The sequence below is a fragment of the Acinonyx jubatus genome, chromosome E2, assembly GCF_027475565.1.
Source record: "Acinonyx jubatus isolate Ajub_Pintada_27869175 chromosome E2, VMU_Ajub_asm_v1.0, whole genome shotgun sequence".
In the NCBI taxonomy this organism is placed as follows: Eukaryota; Metazoa; Chordata; class Mammalia; order Carnivora; family Felidae; genus Acinonyx; species Acinonyx jubatus.
Window position 1 is genome coordinate 60,020,340 of NC_069396.1, and position 25,201 is coordinate 60,045,540.

Below are 25,201 nucleotides of genomic sequence, written 5' to 3' on the forward strand. Positions count from 1 at the left end.
AATAAAAACATTTAAAAAAATTATAAAGACAGATAAGATGTCAAGATTAGAAGTAAAACAGCATAGCAATGTGCATCATAATAGCAGAAACAAGAATGATGATGAAATGATAAATGATGGAAAACTGGGGAAAAGTTTATGGAACTTCATAACACAGTCCTTTCCTTTTTGTATATATTTGAAAATATCCATTATAAAAGGTAAAATATGTCCTTGATTCAGTAACTTTATAAATTAAGGATGGATTTTGAAGGGCAAGAAGGAACTTTTAGTCTCAAAAGTTTAAGAATACCAAAACACAAATCGTATGCTTTAAATATACAACAATTTATGACAAGACAACTATATAGTCAATACTCATTTTTCATGGATTTTGTTATTTATAAATTTGCCTACTTGCTAAAATTTGAAGCTATAAAATCAATACTCACACTTTTATATTTACCCAGACACATGCAGAGCTACAAAAAATTTGAGTCACCTGATGTGCATGAGATCTACAAGGCCACAGGATGCCTTCTCATTCACACTGAAAACAAGTGTTCTTCTCATGATCTCCTTATTGACATACTTGCAGTTTTTATGATTTTGTGGTTCCAAATGGCCTCCAAGCCTAGTACCTAAGTGCTGTCTAATATTCCTAAGCACAAGGAATGTGCCTTAAAGAAAATACATGTTAGGTAAATATTGGTTAGGCATGAGTTACAGTGCTGTTGGCCATGAATTCAATGTTATTCAATCAACAATATACAGTAAATGAGTTGCATTTAAACAGAAACACATGTAGGGGGGGCCTGGGTGGCTCAGTCAGTTGAGCGTCTGACTCTTGGTTTTGGCTCAAGTCAAGATCTCACAGTTTTGTGAGTTTGAGCCCTGCACTGGGTTCTGCACTGGCAGTGCAGAGACTGCTTGGGATTCTCTTTCCCTCTCTCTCTGCTCCTCCCCCACTCGCACTGTCTCTGTCTAAAATAAAATTTTAAAAAATATGTTAAACAGAAACACATGTAAAACAATGTTATGTATTGACTGACTGATGAAAATGTGACCAGAGGCCCTTAGGAACCTTATTTCCCCAGGAACAATGGCTCTGTATTCACTAATTCAGTGCTCCCAGTAACTTTCTAGAACATAACTATCATGAATAACAAGAACTGACTGTACTTCAATAAACCTGTTAAAAGAGCAAAGTAATTCTTAAAATCTGTGACTTCCTAATTATTTTACTATGTTTTTATATGTTCTTGGCATTATTCATGGCTACCTATCAAGTCCAGTGAAAACAGAATATGCTGTGGTACAAAGAAATTTGTATCTTTGTCCCCTCTCAGTCTGCCCTAACAAAATACCAGGCTACTTGGCTTAAAAAGCAGAAATTTATTTTCTCACGCTTTAGAAGTTAGAACTCCAAGACCAAGGTGCCATCAGGATTGATTTGTGATGAGGCCACTCTTCCTGACTTACAGACAACCATCTTTATTAGATGGTCTGTCTTTTGTTAATGGAGAGAGAGAAAGACAGAGCACACAAAAGTACACGAGGGCCACACCTTCCAGTATCTCCTCTTCTTAAAAGGACGCCAGTCACATTGGATTAGGACCCCATCTTTATGACCTCATTTATCCTTAATTATCTTAGTAAAAAAGTCACATCTGAAATACTTACATTAGGGATTAGGACTTGAACATACGAATTTTGAGGGGACACAATGCAGTCTATAACAGACTTACCTGTATTATGTAAAGGGCTTTATTCCTTGTGGATATTCTGGTGTTTTAGGAGATGACAGTTGAAAGTAAATGATTTTCCATGTTCACTACATCCATAAGGTCTTTCTCTAGTGTGAACTCTCTGATGATTAATGAGGTTAGAACTCTGGCTAAAGGATTTCCCACATGTACTGCATTCATAAGGCCTTTCCCCAGTATGAACTCTTTGGTGCTTAATGAGGCTAGAGCTGTTGCTAAAGGATTTCTGACACTCATTACATTCACAAGACCTTTCTCCAGTGTGACTTCTCTGGTGTCTAATGAGGCTAGAGCTGTGGCTAAAGGATTTCCCACATTCACTGCACTCATTAAGGCCTTTCCCTCATGTGAACTCTCCAGTGTAGAAGGAGCACAGAGCCATGGCTAAGTGATTTCCCACATTCCCCAGAATGAAAAGGCCTCACTCCAGTGTGAATTCTCCAGTGTGTAATGAGATAGGATTTGCAGCTAAAGAATTTCCCACATTCACTACACTCAAATGGCCTGTGTCCAGTGTGAACTCTCTAATGTTTAATGAAGTTGGACAAGTTGGTAAATAATTTTCCACATTCATCACATTTGTGAGGTCTTAAACAAGTGTGAATTCTCTGATGTTGAAAGAATCGGTAACTAGAGATAAAGAATTTCCCACATTCACTGCACTCATAAGATCCTTCTCCAGCATGAACTCTCTGGTGTTTAATAAGGTGAGAACTCTGGCTAAAGGATTTCCCACATTCCCCACCCTCATAAGGCCTTTCTCCAGTGTGAATTCTCTGGTATTTAATGAGACTGGAGCTGTGGCTAAAGGCTTTCCCACCTTCACTGCTCTCATAAGGCCTTGTTCCAGTATGAATTCTCTGGTGAGTAATGAGGTCAGACTTGTAGCTAAAGAATTTCCCACATTCACCACAATCATATGGCTTTTTACCAGTGTGAACTTTCTGATCATGATGAAATTGTACTTCTTGCTAAATAATTTTCTGCATTCATCACATTCATGAGGTCTTAGCCTGGTGTGAACTCTCTGGTGTTGAATGAGGCCAGAGCTTTGCCTAAAGGATTTCCCACACTCCCCACACTTACAAGGCTTTTCTCTAGTGTGAACTTTCAAATGGTCATGGAGGCTACAGCTTTTGCTAAAGGATTTCCCACATTCACTGCAGCTATAACATCTTTCCCTCGTGAGGACTTGCTGGTGCTGAATAAACGTGTGTTTGGGGCTCAAAGTTCTCATGCAGTCTCCCTGGTTACAATGACAGTTTACATTGTGGAAGGCCACCACACACTCAGTTACACTGTTTGACTTCTCCCCAGTGTGAGTGACCTGTTGCCAGAGAACGTTGAGCTGGCCAAGAAGTCCTTCCTCATTTCTTTGCAGGTAAAGGGCTTCACTGACATCGAATTTGCAGTTCTCTAAAAGCAAGGCTCCGCCCATATTGCTTCTGAAGTGTTTCTCTCCAATGTGCTGCTAATGGTGCTGATGAAGGTTTGCAGTGACATGAAATTATTTTCCAAATGCCCCACATATGTACAGTTTCTGCTTATGATGAGTGTCCTGGTGCTTGATCAAATGCAAAATGTCTCTCAAGATGGGTCCACAAATCTTCTGGGGAGACATACCTGCTTTGGAAGTCCCGTCCTGTGACAATACTCTCGCAGAAATGCACTGCTCAAAACATATGGCCTTATCCTCCACTCCACACAGACAACCTGAAGGAAAGAAACATTGATGAACTGCATGTTGACTCTGGTGAGAAGGGGAAACATGTAGAAAAGTTATCTGACCAACCCAGGAATGAATCAGTGGGACTATTCTGAGGACCAGAGATCTGGGTACAGATTGTGAATGGGTAGCTTATCAGAACCGGACCTGTAAAGATCATGGGATGGGGGAGGCCACACAAGGTAAAAGACACAACCATGGGGTGCAATACAGGAAGGAGCAGCATGGTCTACTACTTGTCCCTCTACAAACAACATTCAGCATATCTTGTCTTCTGCTGCCGTGGGTGTGTTAGGTAGAAGAATGTGTTCAGGCAGGAAAATGTGACTGCAACAGAGCAGCTGGTATGTGATGACTGTCTATGTGCACACATCATGACCCAACATGTAGACGCCAGTGTTAGAGCGCTCCAGGCAGAGCAATAACAGGTGAGATGGAGTCCACCAATGTGGGGGAATAACCCTGCTCTGGAAGTAAGAGTAGAAGCAATAAACAGCAGACATGACAGTTGGCAGTGTCAAGAATGGGAAAGGCACTAATAAGGTTTAGTCACCACTGTCGTTACACCACAATATCAAACAATAAGTTTCTGATATGATTTGAACACAGCCCTGACACTGTGCCTCCCCCAGGGCCAGGTTCCCATTGAGCTCATCTTGCTGGGGCTGGATTCATGCTATGGACTCAATGTTTGTGTGTCTGCAAAATTCTCACGGTGAAATCTTAACCCTCAAGGTGATGGTATTAGGAGGTGTGTGTGGCCTGTGGCAGGTGATTAGATCATGAGGGTGAAGTCCTCATGAACGGGATTAGTGCCTTTGTAGAAGTGACTCTAGAGAGCCCTCTCATGCTCTTTCTGCCATGTGAGGGCATGGGTACAAGATGGCCATTTATGAACCAGGAAGAGGCCCTTACCACTGAATCTGCCAGTACCTCCACTGAGGGCTGCCCAGACATCAGACTTGTGAAATACATATTTCTGTTCTAAACACCCAGCCTATGTTAGTTTGTTATAGCAGTTGAAGTGGGCCAAAACAGAAACTGGTACGAGAAGTGGGGGCCTGCTGCAACAAATACCTAAGAAAGTGGAAGCAGCTTTGACTCTGGGAAGTAGTGGGTAGGCTGGAAGAGCTTTGTGGTGTGTACCAGCAAAGGCCAATACTGTCACGAAGGGAGTGCTAACAGCAATTCTCATGAGACTTTAGGAAGAGGAGAGTTGTACAGAAAGTTTCCATCATCTTAGATGATACTTAAGTAATCATGAACAGAATGTTGGTAGAAATATGGATGGACTTCACCAGAATGGTGGAGGAAATAAGGAACATGTTATTGGACAATGGATATAAAAGGATGAATTTTGTTCATGTTCTAGTATTTTGTAGAAGTAAAGTGTAAAAGCAATTAAACTGGATATTTAGCTGGGAAAATTTCTAAGCAAAGTATTGAAGGAGTTGCTTGGTTCTTCTTGAATGCTTATAATAAAATGTAATTAGAACTGATTTGAAGATGGGACGGTTAAGCAAAAAGGAGCCAGAACTTGGGGAGCCTGGGTGGCTCAGTTGGTAAAGCGTCTGACTTCAGTTCAGGTCAGGATCTCACGGTTCATGAGTTCCAGCCACACGTTGGGCTCTGTGATGGCAGCTCAGAGCCTGGAGCCTGCTTCAGATTCTGTGTCTCCCTCTCTCTGCCCCTTACCGACTCATACTCTGTCTCTCTCTCTCAAAAGTAAATAAACATTAAAAAAAATTTTTTTTAAGGAACCAGAACTTAAAGATGTGGAAAATTCTCAGCCTATCCATGTTGAAAAAAATGAAAAAGCAGTTTTCTTAAGAAAACACTAAGGACGTGGGAAAGTGACTGATAAGGGTATCAGAATGCATATGAACCAGACGTTATCAGCCACCTCCATAGAAGCCAGGTGCTATTCTTCAAGACAAGGGAAGAATGACACCCTCCTGCCCAGCACCTCAGGGTCATCAGACCCTCAGGGCTGCCATTCCCACCAACAGACCAGAGTATGGGCCAGTGGGGTACAGTGATTTCATTGGGGGTGGGGGGGAGAGGGTCCACTTCCCTGGTTCAGGCGGGCCAGATGTGCCTACCGGGGCCTCAGGAAGGGGCTCTGGCAGAGAGCTGCAGTGTGCTCGCCAGAGAGAGGGGGCCAATATTCAGAATAGTAGGGCCAGGACCCAAAGCAATAGAGTCACCAGCTTACAGTTCCAGTTTGAGAAGAGCTACAGTCATGAAATCCCAATCCAGGAGAGCACCAGAGGCAGGACTGCTGCCTATGAGAGCCTTGGAGGTGGGACTGCTGCTCCGTGGACCCGGATGGCACACCATGGAACCATAAAGTATTCTTCAGGCTTAAGGTTTAATGATATTTGCCTGTGTGTTTTGAACTTACTTGCTATCTATCACTTCTCTCATTTCTTCCTTTTGGAACAGGAATATCTACTCTACCTCTGTTCCACCACCATAGTTCATAAGCACGTAACTTGTTTGGTTATATAGGTTCACAGCTGGAAAGAAATTTGTTGCAGGACAAATCATACCTCAAGTTTCACCCACACCTGATACAGATGATATTTAGATAAGGCTTTAGAATTCAAAGTTGATGCTAGAACCAGTTAAGATTTGGGGGCTGCTGGAATGGGATGAATGCATTTTGCATGTGAGAAAGACATGAATTTTAGGAGCCAGGGGTGGAATGCTATGGACTGAAAGTCTGTGTCCCCCCAAAATGCATGCTGAAATTCTAACCCTCAATGTGATGCTATTAGGAGGTGGGGACTCCGTGAGAGGATGAAGGTAGAGCCCTCATGAATGAAATTAGTGCCCTTATAAATGAGACCCCAGAGAGCTCCCTAATGCCTTTTACTATGTTAGGACACAAAGAGAAGGCAGCAGCTATTAACCAGGAACAAGGTCCTCAGCAGAACTAGACCACGCTGGTGATGGACTTCCCAGCCTCCAGAAGTGTGAGGAATAAATGTATGTTTAACGACCCAGCCATGTTGGTTTTTTACAGCAGCATGAAGGCAATTCATTTCCATCCTGTGAACCACAGGAGCTCTCCACCTCACCCCCAAAATAAGCAACTACACAGGACCTGGGTGATACAAGGATTCAGGGAAAGACAGAAGGGCACCAAAGATGGGCCCAGAACAACTCAGCACGTGATATACCGCAGGAAAGAAAACTAACAAAGAGAGCTTCAGAGGAGGGTCTTGAAAGAATAGATTCTGATCCATAAGTAGTGACTGTCAGTAATAACAACACCTGGCACAGGCAAGCATGAAGAAATGTCGGCTAGAGGAAGGAAGGACACCTAGGCACACATGTGCCTTGGATCTGCACAAAATCACCTGGCCTGTGAGAAAGTAAGCAACGTAGGATTCATTAGGATGACTGCATCCTGACCCTCCTGACCCTGCATCCTTCCCTGGGAGTCTGCAGGGAAGCAGGTGCTAGGGCTGCTAAAGGACAGAAGAGGGCAGTGCACATACCTTTGCCCAACCAACCACAGCACCTACCCAGGAAACTGAGGAAGGAAGCAATGCCCATGATCCTGGTGTGAGAATACAGCTGTCCCTTGGGAAAGAGGAAGGGCAAAAAGTATCTTAGGGCACAGGGGTAGGTTTAAGAGCCTTACCCAGGGAGGTCATAAGTGCCAAGTTCTCCAGCATCACATTGTGGTACAGGCACATCTGAGCCTCATCAAGGAGACCCCATTCCTCCCAGGAAAAGTACACAGTCAAGTCCTTGAAGATCACAGTGCCCTGCTGCGATGGTGACAAATGAACCACAGACAGTCCACTTCTAAGGAGACACAATCCCTTCCCCTACACATCTACAGCATGCCCACCCTCCTTCCAAGCTCCCCAACTCAGAGGAGAAACTATGCCCTGGCACCACTGGTACCACTGTGTCTTCATGGGCCCATTAATCATGGAGTCCAGACATTAGCAACAAGAGGCAGGTGGACAAATGTGTATCTAAGTTGTAGGCCTGGCATACAGGGATCCAGCTGCTCGTATTATCCTGTTATGGCCAAGGTCTCAACACCAGGTCCTGGGACCATCAGGTATACTCTCTCTCCAAGGACACATCATTCTTTATAGGGCACATCCCCTACATCTCTGGAACCCACAGCCACATGCCCACGGCCTCCAACACCTCATTGGCCCACTCCATGTGGCCAGGCATGTCCCTGAACTCTCCACACATTATTTGTGTTTTATTCAGCATCTCTTCATCCCACTGGTGAGGGTGGATTTCCCACCCTACAGTTATGGAGATGGCCAAACGTGAAATCTGACACTGCCCAGATGAGAGCAACAGCAATTTATTAAGCACACATACTCACAGCATAGGAGTGAGACAATGCTACACCACACAGGGCCACACGGAGGTGGTACTCCAGAAAATGAAGAACAGAATGAGTCACCAGGGGCTCTGAGATGTAAGCTTTGTAGTATCAAGAAGTAGTGTACCTTAGTTCCCATGGGAAGAGGTGACTGGCTTGTCACATTAAGTCCATGGATTGGTAGGAAACTGAGACCTGCTGCAGAGAGATACACTGGAACTGCTCTAGTCTTCTTGATAAAAAGCGGGTGTTTGGTTTGGAGAGCTGACCCACAGGAGCAGAGTGGGGATGGGAACTTGCACTCAGGCCATCTTAGCCATCCCATTTTCACCGTATTTTAAGGGTATCCATAATAGGTCTTAATTTTAGGCCTATGCTAAACTTGGCAGATGGCATCCAGACTATGCTTGACCTATCCAAACAGGATCCAGTATCATCTCAGACATCCTATGGCTTCCTTAGTGGTCACAGCACCAAAGTCTACAAAGATCTCCCTTCCTGGTTCCATCCCTTGCCTCAGACTCAACCACACAGAACCACGGATGGCTCTCAGATACCCGTGGCCCGCTTCCACTTCTGGGCTACCCCTGTTGTCCTCTCAATAGTCACTGCCTACTCCTCATTCAAAGCTCAGCCCATTGGTGGCCCACTCCAGTTCTAGTGACTCTTACCGATGACCACATGTGCTCCTGAATGAATGAAATACCATAAGCCCCATAAAAGTTCCTACAAAATTCTGGTGTGTAGAGAGTGGTGAATAGGCACCTGCTCTGACCTGAGACCTTGCCTCATTCTCGGCCTCTCTATCCAGCTCATGCCCACACTTCTCTTGGAAGCCTTGGCCACCTGCCAGACAACACTGTCGCTGGGGCTGGCCCCTCCCCACTTTCCCATCCCTCTACCCCCACTGATAACCACTTGCCTCCCTCATCTGTGTTTGCAAAGCTTGGTAACACCAGCCAGGTAGGTATCCAGGCCAGAGACCCAGGCCTCTGCCTCCACCCATCCCTTCAGCTCCCTTTAGAGCTTTACATCATAGCTTGAAGATCACCCCTCCTAAATGTTGATCACCCCACCAACATTCATTCACTGGGTTCCACAGAGCAGCCACCACATTTTGGATGCTTTCATCCTGAATCACTCCCCATATTTCAGACCTACGTATTCAGCTGCCCACTTAAAGGCCTCCCCTTAGTGGTCTCCAAAACATTTCAGACACTTAACAGGGTTAAAACACAGTTCATGACATCCCCAGTGAATACTGCTCCTACAACCAAGTTCCTCATGGCAGATGATAGAACTTCCATCCCTACTTTTTTAAGTTTATTTACTTATTTATTGTGAGAAAGAGAAAGAGAGAGCACATGTGCATAGGGGAGGGGCAGAGAGAGAGAGAGAGGGAGAAAGAGAGAGAGAATCCCAAGCAGGCTCCGCGCTGTCAGCAAAGAGCCTGACTCCTGGATCAATCTCATGAGCCATGAGATCATGACCTGAGCTGAAATCAAGAGAAGGATGCTTCACCAACAGAGCCACCCAGGCACCCCCCTTCCCTACTTCAAGACCAAAACCCATCTCTGAACTCTGTTTCACACCTTCAGCATTCACATCAGAAAATCTAGTTGCCCCTTTAAAAACACAGATCCAGAATCCAACCATATCTCAGCTATGACTGGGCCACTGACATTCACCTGGACTTTGGCAGTAGCCTCCACCCTGATCGTCCTTCCTCCTTCTCAAGCCCAGCCTTTGCCTCCTAATACTGCATCCAGTTGCAGCCTGTGAAGATCCTGGTTAAGATCGCCTCCCTCTTCTGATGCAAACTTCGCACTACCTCCAGAGTAGACACCCAAGTTTTCAGGCAGCCACTGCAGTCCTGACTCCTATCCCCCTGCTCTTTGTTCCCACCTGAAAGAAGGTCTTGTGGTTTCCTGACTATTCTGAGCTCAGTATTACCTCTAAGAATTTGCACATCCTGGTATCAAATCCGGGAATAAACTTCCACATGTGTTTACACTGACTGCTGGAACAGGCACACCTCCATATAACCCCTGGCATGGGCTTAGGACCCTATTTTGGGGTCCCTAGGCCCAAAGACCGAGTGAAGAGCACTGGAGTCCCAAGACACCACAATCCACAGGACATGTGGTTCAGGGTGAGGGACTGAGACACCCTCCAGTCCCTGGAGTTCCAGAGCTGCTTCTGAAGCCATGGGAAATGTGGAAAAAAACTGGCCTTGGATGAATGAGTCCATGGTGGGGTTCGATGGACTCAGGTCTCCCTGTACCCCTGCCCGGTCCTGAAAAGGAGACAGGTGACTTCGTGCTGGCTGCTCAACCTGAGGCACAGATCTCAATATCGCCGCTCACCATGCGTCCCGCACCCGGTCACGTCGGTGCTCAGACACGGGGCCCCCGCCCTCGAGCTCCTCCCCTGCCAGGGCACCAGGACCTGGGCCGCAGGGACGCGAGCAGGTGCCCCGCGCTTGGGCCTCGAGGGTCTGCGTGGGGAGAGGGCGGGGAGGGCGGGGAGGGCCGGGGGCCGCGCGTTCACCTGGGCGAAGGGGATACTCTGTGGGCGGAGGGGACACTCGGCCCCGGCGCCGGGCAGCCTGGCGGCGTCGTCGAGCCACAGACCCCTGGCTGGGCGCCGAGGTCGGCTCCTCCCCTCGCGCCTTCTCGGTCAGTTTTCTTGGTCCCAACCCCAACGCTCCTAACCCTCGACCCGGATGACAACACTCCAGCGTAGCCAAATTACTAGAAAGACGCCGGAAGTCTCTCCCCGACGTTTTGTGCCTCCTACCAAACGGCAATTTTCTGGGTCTTAATTGGCTGGGCAACGCTCTCCACCCCCCCTCCCCCCGCCCCGCCCGGTTCCGTCGCAGAACTTTCTGGACAATGTAGTTCTCACAGAGCCTCAGACTGCGCGTAAGGGCGCTCGCACCTCACCTCCAATCGAAAAGGCCCAGCTCCGCCGCGAGGGGCGCTGGGAAACGGAGACTCCAGGTCCCGGGGCGGAGGAGGGTCTTAGCTCCTTCTTAAAGAGGCGGTACTCAGATTTCTGGATAGTCTGGCAGCAACTGATCATTTATTTAGAGACCTGTCATTTTAGAGTCCCTGAAACTCAGCATGCTCTCAGAAGCTAAACATATTCTTCCAGATGTTCCCAAAAGCTACAGATCCAGATGCACATATTATTTCAGAGTTAGTCACAAAATGTGTCCAATGGTAGAGGAAACTAATAAAAATTACCGTACTGTAATTCAAATGTATGAGCTCTGAAGAATTAGAGCCAGTTTTAGAAACTGAAATATATGTGGGACGCCTGGGTGGCTCAGTTAGTTAAGCACCTGACTTCAGCTCAGGTCATGATCTCACGGTTCATGGGTTGGAGCAGCACGTCAGGCTCTGTGATGGCAGCTCAGACCCTGGAGCCTGCTTTGGATTCTGTGTCTCCCTCTGTCTCTGTTCCTCCTCCATTCTCTCTCTCTCTCTCTCTCTCTCTCTCTCTCTCTCTCTCTCTCTCTCTCTCAAATAAAGATTTGTTTTTTGAAAGAAAAAAAGAAAAGAAACTGAACTGTATGTTCGATTAGAGACAAGAGGAATGCTCCAGATAGGGGCATGACAAGAAAGATGGAGGAGGATGTTGTGCCAGCCTGAAGCAGGAGTACAAAAATGGATCTGTAGAATGATGTATGGTGTCCAGTTTGGTGGGCAACACTTTTATCCATTCACATTTCCTATTCAATGCCCTTATATTCACTTCCTTTAAGATCTGACATTGATCTCAAAAAGAGAACAATGAAAGAAATACTTATTTTGATATAGGACAATGTCTGCAGTGTTCACAGGTGGAGCATGCATGCAAAGGGTGCTCTGAATCCCGAAATATAAGAGGATCTTAAATCCATGATCTCATCTCATTTCTGGGAAGTATTATCATTTTCCCTGTGATTATCGTTCTATACTGCATGAGGAATTGATATTATCTCAGAAAAACAGTTGTAAAATACAAATTATAGAAAGCTATTAATTTTTGTAACTGTGAGATGATGGACATTAATTAACTAGAGTTATTGTAATCATTTCACAATGTATACAAACATGCAATCTTTATGTTGTACACCTGAAACTAATATAATGTTATACATCATTATACCACAATTAAAACAGATTTTATTTTTCTAAGTTTATTTACTATTGAGAGAGAGAGAGAGCAGGAGAGGGGCAGACAGAGAGGGAGGGAGAGAATTCCAGACTATCTCTGAACCATCAGCACGGAGCCTGATACAGGGCTCCAAAAACCTATGAACTGTGAGATCATGACCTGGGCCAAAACAGAGAGTCGGATACTTAACCAACTGGGCCACCCAGTGCCCCAATTAAAACAAATTTTAAGGAAGGTTATTAATTATGATTATGTAGTGATTCAAAGATGGTGGCAGAAATGTCTCTGGAGAAATACTTTGGATGGTGAAAAGAGTAAAGATCTCTGAGTAGCTTCAGTAGTGATGTCGTTGGTGGTCCATGGATAATTTGGAGATTTTTGAATTGGAATGTTTCTAGAGCTGATCATCTTGTTTTACCATTAAAAGATTGCACATTCCCTAAGGGCGTCAAGGTGGCTCAGTAGGTTAAGCAGCTGACTTCAGCTAAGGTCCGGATCTCACTGCTTGTGTGTTCCTGTGTTCATGGGTTTGAGCCCTGAATCAGGATCTCTGCCCTCAACACAGAACCTGCCTTGGATCCTTTGTCTCCCTGGCTCTCTGCCACTCCCCTGCTTGCGCTCTCTCTCTTCCTCTCTCAAAAATAAAAATAAAACATAAAAAAATGTTTCCACATTCCCAAGTATTAGAGTACCATTCAATTGAGACAATTTCACTATGAAAACATCGAGCCTATGAAGAATATTACTACATCTAATTAAAAGACTTTAAAAAGACCAGAAAATCCTAGTTTACCTGGGCATAAGACTCTCTGAGAAGAAATAGCTCTTTCATGTAAAAATAGCATTGCCATTGAGTTTGTTGAAAGTAGGGAAGTTTTTTAGAAATGATTGCTTTTTATAGCATCCATGTAAACATATTGTTTTAAAATGCTATTTAGACAATCCAGTTACATGTTTTATGTTTAAATATATTTGACTATTTTACATTTCTAACTTTCAAAATTAAGAAATCAAAAGTAATTTTCAAATTGTTAACCTTAAAAATAACAACTGTCAGTTATTTTTCCAGCAAAAGCTTTATTGGGGAATAAAAGAGAATTGCAATCCAGGACAAAGAAGCTGCAGCAAAGCCACGGGCAATTATGGAGAACAAAGGATAAATACATTTTTTAAAAATAAGAAAAGAGGTAAATTGGGAAGGCAGTTATAAACTAAAAGTCCAGGAGCACTTGGGTGTCTCAGTAGGATAACCATCCGACTTCAGGGCAGGTCATGATCTCACGGTTCACGGGTTCGAGGCCCACTTTGGGCTCTGTGCTGACAGTTCAGAGCCTGGAGCCTGCTTTGGATTCTGTACTTCCCTCTCTGTGTCCCTTCCCTGATTGCACTCTGTCTCACTCTCTCTCTCAAAAATAAATAAAGATTTTTTAAAAATTTAAAGGGGCTCCTGGGTGGCTCAGTCGGTTAAGCATCCAACTTTGGCTCAGGTCACAATCTCACAGTTCATGAGTTTGAGCCCCGCGTCAGGCCCTATGCTGACAGCTCAGAGCTTGGGGCCTGCTTCAGATTCTGTGTCTACCTCTCTCTCTGCCCTTCCCCTGCTTGCTCTCTGTCCCTCTCTTGAAAATAAATACACATTAAAATTTGTTAAAATAAATAAATTTTTAAAATTTTAAAAAGAGCAGCTACATAATTAATAAATTCAGTTAATAAGTAAGTCCCACAAATTAGTGAGACAAAAATCATCTCAAAAGAATGCAAAACTTCTGTATAGATGACAAGAATTCCAAAAGGCCCACTATGCCAATAAGAAAAACAATTTTGAGGGGTGCCTGGGTGGCTCAGTAGGTTAAGCATCCGACTTCAGCTCAGGTCATGATCCCACAGTTCATGGGTTCAAGCCCTGCATCGGGCTCTGCGCTGACAGCTCAGACCTGGAGCCTGCTTTAGATTCTGTGTCTCCCTCTCTCTCTGCTCCTCCCCTGCTCATGCTCTGTCTCTCTCTCTCTCTTAAAAATTAAAAATTAAAAAATTAAAAAAAAAAGAAAACCAATTTTGCAAGTTTAACCTTAAATCAGAGTGACATCAGTAAATGGCAGATTATGGAACTACAGGCCCTTGCTACGTTTAAAAACACTTGAATAAACAAAAACATGCTGACCAAAATACTTTATGAGTACTTACAAATCAGTTGAAGGTCTGTAGAAACCCAGGAAGGATGGAAAACAGTGGGGCTTGATTGCAATGTTCTAACTTGTCTGAAGGCTGAGGATAGGACCAGTTTCTGCATCTCCTGCCTCTGCGCTGATGGGAATGGTGGCAATAGTTTGGAAACCAGGTAGGAGGCTAGTAAGGATATTGGCAGATTCCAAACTCAGGATAGCTGCAGGAAGACAGCAGTCCAGCAGGTGCCGGGGATAGATTAGGCAGAGGAATACAACAAAACATTTATGCCCTGAGAAGAAGCGGGTGTGAGACCTTTAGCAAAATTAAGACATGTGTACTGCAGAATTGCGGAAAACACACACGCACACACGCACGCGCGTACACACACACACACACACACACACACACACACACACCAGGGGAGATGTATATGCCCGGAAAAGATCCAAGAAGGCCTCAAGCCTTCATACTGTGTTGATTAGCACAAGTTTTTCCCTGCATTGAGCCAGTCCCTAACGACTTGGGGATGTGTCTCTCCAATTTGCTAAGTCAGAGTCTTCTGTAATGTAGCAATAAAAGAGCAACTATCCTATCACCTCCGCCTAGTCATGGGAATGCTACATGTCACATTTTCATATTCGCAGAGACACACTCAAGGGAGGAAATGATACAGCTGTGAACACCAAGGGCAAGAATCTTGGGGGGTCCATCATAGAACTCACCATAGCACAGCAGTTTCTGCTAAGAGACATTTGCCCATGAAGACTCATGTTCTTCCCTTGTTTACTCGATATAATGAAAAGCAGTCCAGCCTCTCATGCTGGCGTCTATATTCGGGATGGGGTGCACTGCTCACAGAACCAACACTGGAATATGTACCAGGTTGGCTGACAGTGCCCAGAGGGCCTGGCCACAACCCTCAATGGATTCCAGAGGCACAGAGGTATACTGGACCCTGGCCTCCCCACCTTCTGGTACCTGCCTCCTCCAGGACCACCTCGCTACCAGGAGAGTTTGTCTTTCCCAGGAGAGATAGGACGGCCACTATGGGGCAAGGAAAGAGGTCTGAGGAGACACCAGCCCTATTGAGACCCTTAATCTCAGACTTCTGACTTCTAGCACTGAGAGAGAATAAACACCTGTTGCTTAATAACGCAAAAAAAAAAATTGCAGGGCAGACTTCAAGCTGTATTACAAACCTGTAATTATCAAGACAGTATTGTACTGGCACAAAAACAGACACTCAGATCAATGGAACAGAATAGAGAACCTAGAAATGGACACACAAACATATGGCCAACTAATCTTTGACAAAACAGGAAAGAATATCTAACAATAAACCCAAAATGGATAAAAACCTAAATGTAAGACAGGAAGCCATCAAAATCCTTCAGGAGAAATCAGGAAAAAACCTCTTTGACATTGGCCGCAGCAACTTTTTACTCAACACATCTCCAGAGGCAAGGGAAACAAAAGCAAAAATTAACTATTGGGACCTCATCAAAATAAAAAGCTCCTGCACAGCGAAGGAAACAATCAACAAAACTAAAAGGCAACCAACAGAATGGAAGAAGATATTTGCACATGACATATCAGATAAAGGGTTAGTATCCAAAACCTATAAAGAACTTATCAAACTCAACACCCTAAAAACAAATAATCCAGTGAAGAAATGGGCAAAACATATGAATAGACACTTTTCCAAAGAAGACATCCAGACAGCAAACTGACATATGAAAAATGTTCAACATCACTCATCATCAGGGAAATACAAATCAAAAACCACAATGAGATACCACCTCACAACTGTCAGAATGACTAACATTAACAACTCAGGCACAACAGATGTTGGTGAGGATGCAGAGAAAGAGGATCTCTTTTGTACTGCTGGTGGGAATGCAAACGGGTGCAGCCATTCTGGAAAACAGTGTGGGGTTCCTCAAAAAATTAAAAATAGAACTACCCTACGACCCAGCAGTTGTACTACTAGATATTTATCCAAGGGATATAGGTGTGCTGTTTTGAAGGGGCATATGCACCCCAATGTTTATAGCAGCACTATAAACAATAGCCAAAGTATGGAAAGAGCCCAATGTCCACTGATGGATGAATGGATAAAGAAGATGTGGTGTGTGTGTGTGTGTGTGTGTGTGTGTGTGTGTGTATATATATATATATATATATAGACACACTCACAATGAAGTATTACTCGGCAATCAAAAAGAATGAAATCTTGCCATTTGCAACTACATGGATGGAAGTGGAGGGTATTATGCTAAGCAAAACTAGTCAGAGAAAGACAAATATCATATGACTTCACTCATATGATGACTTTAAGATACAAAACAGATGAACATAAGGGAAGGGAAGCAAAAATAATATAAAAACAGGGAGGGGGACAAAACATAAGAGACTCTTAAATATGGAGAACAAACAGAGGGTTACTGGAGAGGTTGTGGGATGGGGGATGGGCTAAGGGGTATTAAGGAATCTACTCCTGAAATCACTGTTGCACTATATGCTAACTAACTTGGATATAAATTTAAAAATAAATTAGATAATAAAGAAAATTTAAAAATTATAGGGCATAACCAGATGGCACTGGCAGAGAGTTTCTTAGACTTGGTACCTACTCCTTCAGATACATTGTACACTACAGGTAATCCAGAAGTCATAATATTTATTGAGAAATATTTAAACTTGCTTGGCCACATTGTCTATCATATGAATAAGCTGCCAGCACATGGTGGCCACTCAACAAATATTTTCCAAAGAGCAAAATGTATTTTTAATGTTTGTTTATTTTTGAAAAAGGCAGAGAGACAGCGAGGCAGAGCTCGACCAGGGGTGGGGGAGGGAGAGAAGGAGACACAGATGTTTACGTTGGATGCTTAACCAACTGAGCCACCCAGGTGCCCCACAACTAGCTAATTTTTAAACATTTTCACATTTTCATTGCCCCAAATGGAAACCCCACAGCCATCAGCAGTCATTTCCTTTTCTCCCCTCAGCCAGTTCCTGTACACTTATCCACTTTCTGCCTCTGTAGATCTGCCTCTGTGATTATTCTGGGCATTTTGTATAAACAAAATCATACAATGTGTGACCTCTGTGTCTAACTTATTTCATTTAGCATGTTTTCAAGGTTTTTCTATGTTGCAGATATATCAATATTTCTTTTTCTTATTTAAAAAATTTTTAACATATATTTGTTTTTGAGAGACAGGAGAGAAAGCATGAGTGTGGGGGGGGGAGCAGAAAGAGAGGGAGACACAGCATCCGAAGCAGGCTTCAGGCTCTGAGCTGTCAGCACAGAGCCCAACACAGATCTCAAACTCCTGAACTGTGAGATCATGACCTGAGCCAAAGTCAGATGTTCAACTGACTTAGCCACCCAGGTGCCCCTCTTTTTTAATTTTTATTTAAGAGAGAGGGAGAGAGGGCACACCAGTGGGGTAAGGGAAGAGAGAGAGGGAGAGGAAATCCCAAGGAGGCTCCATACTGTCAGTGCAGAACTCCATGCAGGGCTCGAATCTACAAACCATGAGATTATGACGTGAGCTGAGATCAAGAGTCATATACTTAACCAAGTGAGCCACCCAGACACCCCTGATGTATCAATATCTCTATCTTTCTTCTGGCTGAGGAATATTCCATTGTATGGATAGATTCCCATTTTATTTATCTTTTTATCAGTTGATGAGACATTTGGGTTGTTTCCGCCTTCTTGCTCTTATGGATAACATTGCTGTGAACATTTGTGTTTAGGTTTTTCTGTGTGTGTTTTCAATTCTCTTGGATATAACCCTAGGAGTGGAACTGTTGGATCATATAGTGACTCTGTGTATAACTTTTTGAGGAACCATCAGACCATTTTCCAAAGCACTGAGCCATGTGAATTGAGCCCTGACCCTTGTATTTCCTTACCTCTCCACAGCTCCCAGCTTTTGCAGCAGCCCACACATCTGGCCGTGCTTTACAGCAACTTGCCTGCAGACCCTTTTTCTTTGCCAGGGCCCAGCTCCTTAAAAACAGGGATGATTGCATTTTAATCCAGTGTGGTGTCTATTTTGATATTTTCAGTCTCCTTTTGAGTAAAACGGAGACAAGGTGCTGGAACTGATAGATAATATCCCTGGAAAACTTTTGTATCATGAGAGAGATCCCTTAGCATGGCCTGGGAATGTGCCCAAAGAAATGATTTGTGCTTCTGTTCAGGAGCAAGAAAAGAAAATCCTGAAAAACATTAAAAAAATTTTTTTGAGAAAAAAGATAAAGAAAATTCTGAGAATTTCTCTTTTGTACATATGAAATTGGATTTTTCTCTTTTCAAATTAAGTTATAATTATTAATGAACTATGCAAGAATTGTTGTGCATATGGATTTATTTTCTCTTAAATACTTCCAGTTGGCTTCTCTAGAGTGCTCTGAACAGAACTCTCCAGGAGTAAGTCATACTCAGGTCCCCCATCATGGGTTGTCCCTGCAGCCGTGGGCTCCACGCTGGCTAGCACATCCTGCGTCTCTTTCATTTGCTCTCACAGATTCTCCGGGCTCACACTCTGCATAGAATTATCTAGACTTGTTTCCCTTGATAACGACTGTTCTTTATTCAGTCTGTTTTCCATATGTTTTCTTCTTTTGGATCTAATAACTAAAACGTAGACATGATGTTATTGAGATACTATTAAATGAGGAATAGAGACAAAAGAGGTAAGGGAAAACATGGGAAAATTAAGGTACAAACAATAGAATTTTCAAGATATAATGAAAGCTATCTGTCTGAAAAAGATGGTGAAATTTGAATTTTAAAATTATCCCCCCCCCAAAAAATAAAATTATTTTCCTACTTCCTATATACAGGCTTTATAAATGCCCAGTTAAAAAAAAAAAAAAAAAAAAAAGAGGGGCGCCTGGGTGGCTTGGTCGGTTAAGCGTCCGACTTCAGCTCAGGTCATGATCTCACAGTCCGTGAGTTCAAGCCCCGCGTCGGGCTCTGTGCTGACAGCTCAGAGCCTGGAGCCTGTTTCAGATTCTGTGTTTCCCTCTCTCTCTGCCCCTCCCCGTTTATGCTCTGTCTCTCTCTGTCTCAAAGATAAATAAACGTTAAAAAAATTTTTTTTAAATAAAAAAATGAATTAAAAAAAAAGAATGTTGGCTGATGAATGAATATGTGGTATATAGATACAAAGAAATATTACTCAGCCATAAAAATTAATGAAATCTTGCCATTTGCAATGACATGGATGGAACTAGACTGTATCCTGCTAAGTGAAATAAGTCAGTCAGACAAAGACAACTACCATATGATTTCACTCATATGTGTAATTTAAGAAAAACAAATGAGCAAAGGTGGGGGGAAGGAGGGGGAGGCAATCCAAGAAACAGACTCCTACCTATAGAGAACAAACTGCTGGCGACCAGAGGGGAGGCAGGTGGAGGATGGGTTATGTAGGTGATGGGGATTAAGGAGGGCACTGGTGGTAAGCACTGGGTGATATATAGAAGCACTGATGTATATTGTGTACCTGAAATTACTATTACACTGTATGTTAACCAACTGGAATTTAAATAAAAACTTAAAAAAATTTATACTTCAATGTAAGGAAAAGACATTGAAAAACCATTTCCTAAGGGTAAGCATTGGCATCAGTGAGCATCACTGACCACCATACTCCTGGCCTTGCAGCCTGTCTCTGACTGTCGCATCTGGGACCGTTACAGAGGAGATGCATACAAGGGATGACAGATGTGGTTGAATCAGACACTGCACTCTACATAGTTTTGCTCTAGAATTTTTTAAAGCAAGTATCCAAGAATCCCTGAACTCCTACAAAAGCAGGTTCATATGAACACATGTGCTGCCCTCTCCTCACAAAGATTTGCAGGCATGGTGAGCATCTCGCACACAAGGGTCTGTTCTGTGCACCTGGATCCTATTCGCACATCAGGTGGAGGCAGACGGTGCAAGAAGGACATCTGTCTAGCTGTGTTCTAGGCTCAGCAATAACACCGCACTGATAAGTGTTTGGTCTGGGGCAAGTTTTGTCTCCTGAACTCTGTGTTTGGTCCTGGGAATTGCAGTCTGTGGCTATTTGCCCCTCTGTATAATTTGATGAGAACAGTTCATTTATGTAGGTGTGGCTATGAATATTCACCTTTATTACCTCAAACTCCATTAAATCCCACCCAACTTTGCCTTTGAAAACCAAACCATCACTGCCCGCTCAGCTTTCATGTGACTTTGCATCTGACAAGATAAACCGGTGGGTCGGGTGTTCACCTGAGTGAATGAACTTTTCCAGCTCCTTCTCGTTCTCTGGAAGTAGGTAGGTGGACTCATCCTGGCTCTCATCCTCAGAACCCTCGTCCTTGTCTCCCAGTAATGGTATCCTGACATTGTTATAAAGCCAGGCAAGTTGCTGTCTTTCCTCAGCCTGGACCAGCCGACTGGAGAATAATGTAGAGGAATTTTTTTTTTAATGTTTATTTCTTTTTGAGAGAGAGACAGAGTGCAAGCAGGGGAGGGGCAGTGAGAGAGGGAGACACAGAATCCGAAGCAGGCTCCAGGCTCTGAGCTGTCAGCACAGAGCCCGATGCGGGGCTCAAACTCACAACCTACCGTGAGATCAAGACCCCAACCGAAGTCAAATGCTTAACTGACTGAACCACCCAAGTGCCCCAGTGAATTATCACATCTAATCCTGTGACTTTTGACTGAATAGGAGTCACTGGTACATGATAGTAGGCGGGGGAGGGAGGCAGAAACAGATTGCTCTCCAATGGGTGCTGATAGGCAGAAAAAGAGTAACTGACAATGCCAAATGTGGTTCCCAGCCAGGACTGGGTGAGGTGAGGAAGGAACTCATGTGGGGTACAAAACCCCATAATCAAGATAAATAGTATATTCAAGATAAATAATATCATAATGCAATATTTTACTAAAGAAAAATGAATGCCAAGAAATCCACAATGAACAAAATATCAACATTCTTAAATAAGGTCCATACAGGTATTAGGGATTTTTCCTTTTGTTCACTCTCTAACATGGCTTGGCCTAGCACTGCTACTGAGGCTATATTTAAAATGTTGGTAATTTGGGGGCACCTGGGTGGCTCAGTAGGTTAAGCGTCCAACTCTTGATTTCAGTCCAGGTCATGATCTCACAGTTCGTGCGTTTGAACCCCGTGTCAGGCTCTGCACTAACAGCTAGGATCCTGCTTGGGATTCTCTCTCTCTCCTTCTATCTCTGCCCCTACCCAGCCTTCTCTCTCTCTCTCTCTCAAAATAAATAAAAATAAACTTCAAAAAATAAAAACAAAACAAAATGTTGGCATTTTGTTCATCATGGATATTTTTTGAAATAAATTTAGGTTTTATAAAATATTGAATCAAAATATTATTCATCTTGATGACTGAATTTCTTGGCAACCCCTTAAATTTTGCACCCGAGGTGAGTGCCTTGCTCACTGCGTTCTAGATCCAGCCCTGGAATTGGATGTTCAAGCAGCTACTTCTGTTTGATATGAAAAGGAGTAATAGAGGGATTTCCTTTTTGCTAATATACATATCTTCCTAATTCTGTTTGACATACATAATCAGGAAGAACTGGTCTGATCCTAAACATGATTAACAGTAATCATCCAAATCCTGGTCTCATCCCAATGTCTTGATTCCAGTTATAAAATTTAAGGGGGTGCCAAAAAACTCAGTAGTGATGATAAATATTTGAGCTCAATCTTTTAACAAGTTGAAATGAGTGGGGAAAAAATCCATGATGAACCAAATATCAAAATTTTAAATAAACATAAGATCCAACAGTGCTGTGATGAACCATATGGGAACCAGAGTCAAAAGAAAGATGTGAGTCCCTATATACATGTTTTTTGTGTTTTTAAGTGGATATTCTTTTCCAAAACACTAAAGTTGATAATGTATTACCAATTTGAAAAGTAGTGTATCAAAACTCACCTTATGTTAAGTTTAAATATTTTATCTATGCAAGAAACAGAGTTTATTATAATTTTACCTTCCTAGTTTAAATGAATGAAACTTACCAACAGTATTTTCAAAACCTCTTCTGGAAAAAATTCACCACTAAAAATTACATGAAAACATGTACTTTGCTGGGGCGACTGGGTGGCTCAGTCAGTTAAGCATCTGACTTAGGCTCAGGTCATGATCTCACAGTTTGTGAGTTCGAGCCCTGCATTGGGGCTGGCAGTGTGGAGCCTGCTTGGTATTCTTGCTCTCTTCTTTCTCCTCTCCGTACCTCCCCTGCTCACACTTTCTCTCTCTCTCTCTCTCTCAAAATAAATTTTAAAAAATTAAAAAAAGGGGCACCTGGGTGGCTCAGTCAGTTGAGCGGCCGACTTCGGCTCAGGTCATGATCTCGCACTCCATGAGTTCGAGCCCCGCGTCAGGCTCTGTGCTGACAGCTCAGAGCCTGGAGCCTGTTTCAGATTCTGTGTCTCCCTCTCTCTGACCCTCCCCCGTTCATGCTCTGTCTCTCTCTGTCTCAAAAATAAATAAACGTTAAAAAAAAAAAAGAAAATATTTTTTAAAAAAATAAAAAAAAAACATGTAACTTTGGAACATGTATTTTTCCTTTTGCCTCATGCTCTAAAATAACTTGTTGTGGTCTATGAGTAGCATGAATGTAAAAGCTGTAAGAGTTGACATTAGCTCAGCAACTTAATTGGACACTGCAAGTCCTGGAGGATACATTTGAGGGAATTCTCATAGAAAACTCTATGTATGCTAACATCTTTGTGTACACTACTGAAAAGAAGCTGAAATTGCAATGACATAAATTGAGTGAAAGATCACCGCACTAGATGTCCCAGAACTAAACATGCTGCTTACACTCTCTCATTAGTAAATGTCTTCAACTTTACCTTTAGTCTTATTTGCCCTCACTGGACATACTGTGAAGTGGTCCTAAAGTAGCCACCTTAAAATACCCAACACATGGCAACAGGTTCTTTGTGTTCATACTCAATTCCAATAGAGCAAGTAATTTACTACTTCCTCAAGCTGTTGTTTTTTTTTTTAAGAATCATTATCTTTGCAATCTTTTTTTAGTGTTTATTCATTTTTGAAAGAGAAAGCATGATTCAGGGAGGAGCAAGAGTGTGGGGGGACAGAGGATCCAAAGTGGGCTCTGTGCTGACAGCAGAGAGCTGGATGCAGGGCTTGAACTCATGAGAACTGTGAGATCAAGACCTGATCTGAATTTGGAGGTTCAACCAACCCACCCATCCAGGCACCTACACTGTTTCTGATGGGATATAATGGAATCCCAGCACTGAATCCTGGAGAAGGAATCAGTATATATAGTTCTGGTCAGAGTAGCATCATGTCACAGTGCAGATCATTTTTGTCTAATACTAATTTCAAAATGATCACATCACTTAAAAGAGTTTGACCACAAACTTTATTTGTGCAAACAAGATGAAGTATCTTCCCCAAATGCTACTGTTTTCCTAGATAATAAATATCTAACGAAAAAGAGAGTGATCACTCTTTTCTGCTTTGCACTAAGGTTCCTTCCAAAGTATCAAGTTCACTTTAGAACACCATGTTTTGGAAGGATGCCATCATCTCAGACAGTGGTTTTCAAACATTTTGACCATGATCCACAGTAAGAAATATGTTTTACCTCATAACTGTGTATCTGTTTGTCTGAAAAGTTAAAAAACGAGCATTTATGTTAAGACTTGTAATGCTTTCTAATATTTTCTATCCTACTAAATTGTATTCTGTCCTATTTCACTTTTTTCCATTTATATTATGACCCAGCATGAGTACAGTCCATATTCTGAAAAACCCTGATGTGGAAATTCAGGATGACCATAATACTTTAATGATTATAAGAATTATCATCATCATTATTATCATTATCATTACTAAATAATAACCTAGTTAATCTATTATGTCTTACTTAAGGATGGTAAATGTTACTTAGTATATACCTACTATATCACATAGGAAATACTGATTCCACATATTAGAGCAATGCTGAAGGCTATACACGCAATCACAATTACTTGAACAAGAGCAGGTCTACGTGGAATCAGTGCTAAAAATGGAAAGAAAAGATTTCATTTTACTTGTGTCTATTGGCTAATATATTTGTTAAGCATATTGTTATTCCAAAGGGGAATGGGAGACAAAATCAGAAGTACCATAACAAACAGCACCCTTAATTTTTAAAAATAAGGAGGCTACATTGCACAGGGAACATATATAATTTGAACTGCCACATAAAGTAATCCCTAACTCCTTTTTCTTTCTCTGGCTCTTGTCCTTTGTCAAAACCCTCTTTTACTCTGTAGAGATACAGGACCCCTGACTCAGTACAGCAGCACCTGCTGTCCCTGTAGCTGAAAGGAGACTGGCTTTAGTTTCACGACTTAGGCGCTGCACTCATGGTCCGGGGTGTGCAGCACTGTGCTGAGATGATACCTTAGGAAGATTCCGAATGCAATTCCAGGGGCACCTGGGTGGCTCAGGCGGTTAAGCAACCAACGTCGGCCCAGGTCATGGTCTCACTGTTCATGAGTTGGAGCTCTGCATCAGGCTCCATGTCGTGGAGTCTGCTTCTGGATTCTGTCTCCCTCTCTCTCTGTCTCCCCACCTCCCCCCTCCCCCACACACAATAAATAAATAAACGTAAAAAAGTGAATGCAATTCCACAAACCTGCATTCCAGGTATCAGCGTTCAGGGGTGCTGCATAGGTTGTTAGACTCCCGTTAGTCTTTATAGGGTTATGTGTATCACCCTTCCCATTACCTGGGATTAAAAAAAATAATAACCAGAGAGTTATTGTTTGTACAAACTGGACAAAAGAGCAATTGGCAAAGTAAGTACATTATTCAGCCACTTGTAAAACCTGATAAATTGAGGTGTTTACTCTTCGTCCTGCACTTGGCCTTCCCTCACTGTCTGTCCCTTCCCTAGCACAGAAAGAGTTCAGCAACTGAACTGAAAAACGCCCTGAGTTTCACCCATCAATGAAAGGTCACCTGAGC

General features: G+C 43.0%; 1 protein-coding gene across 1 annotated transcript in view; it reads right to left on the reverse strand.

The window, feature by feature from the left end:
* Positions 1-25,201, reverse strand: part of LOC106989035 (zinc finger protein 256) — a 27,822-nt gene continuing 2,621 nt past the window's right edge. Inside the window, 6 exon segments of the mRNA XM_053211264.1 lie at positions 1-2,076; positions 2,078-2,694; positions 2,697-3,083; positions 3,086-3,138; positions 3,140-3,458; positions 24,870-24,962. Coding sequence (XP_053067239.1) covers positions 1,747-2,076; positions 2,078-2,694; positions 2,697-3,083; positions 3,086-3,138; positions 3,140-3,183 — 1,431 coding nt within the window. The 5' untranslated portion in view covers positions 3,184-3,458; positions 24,870-24,962 and the 3' untranslated portion in view covers positions 1-1,746.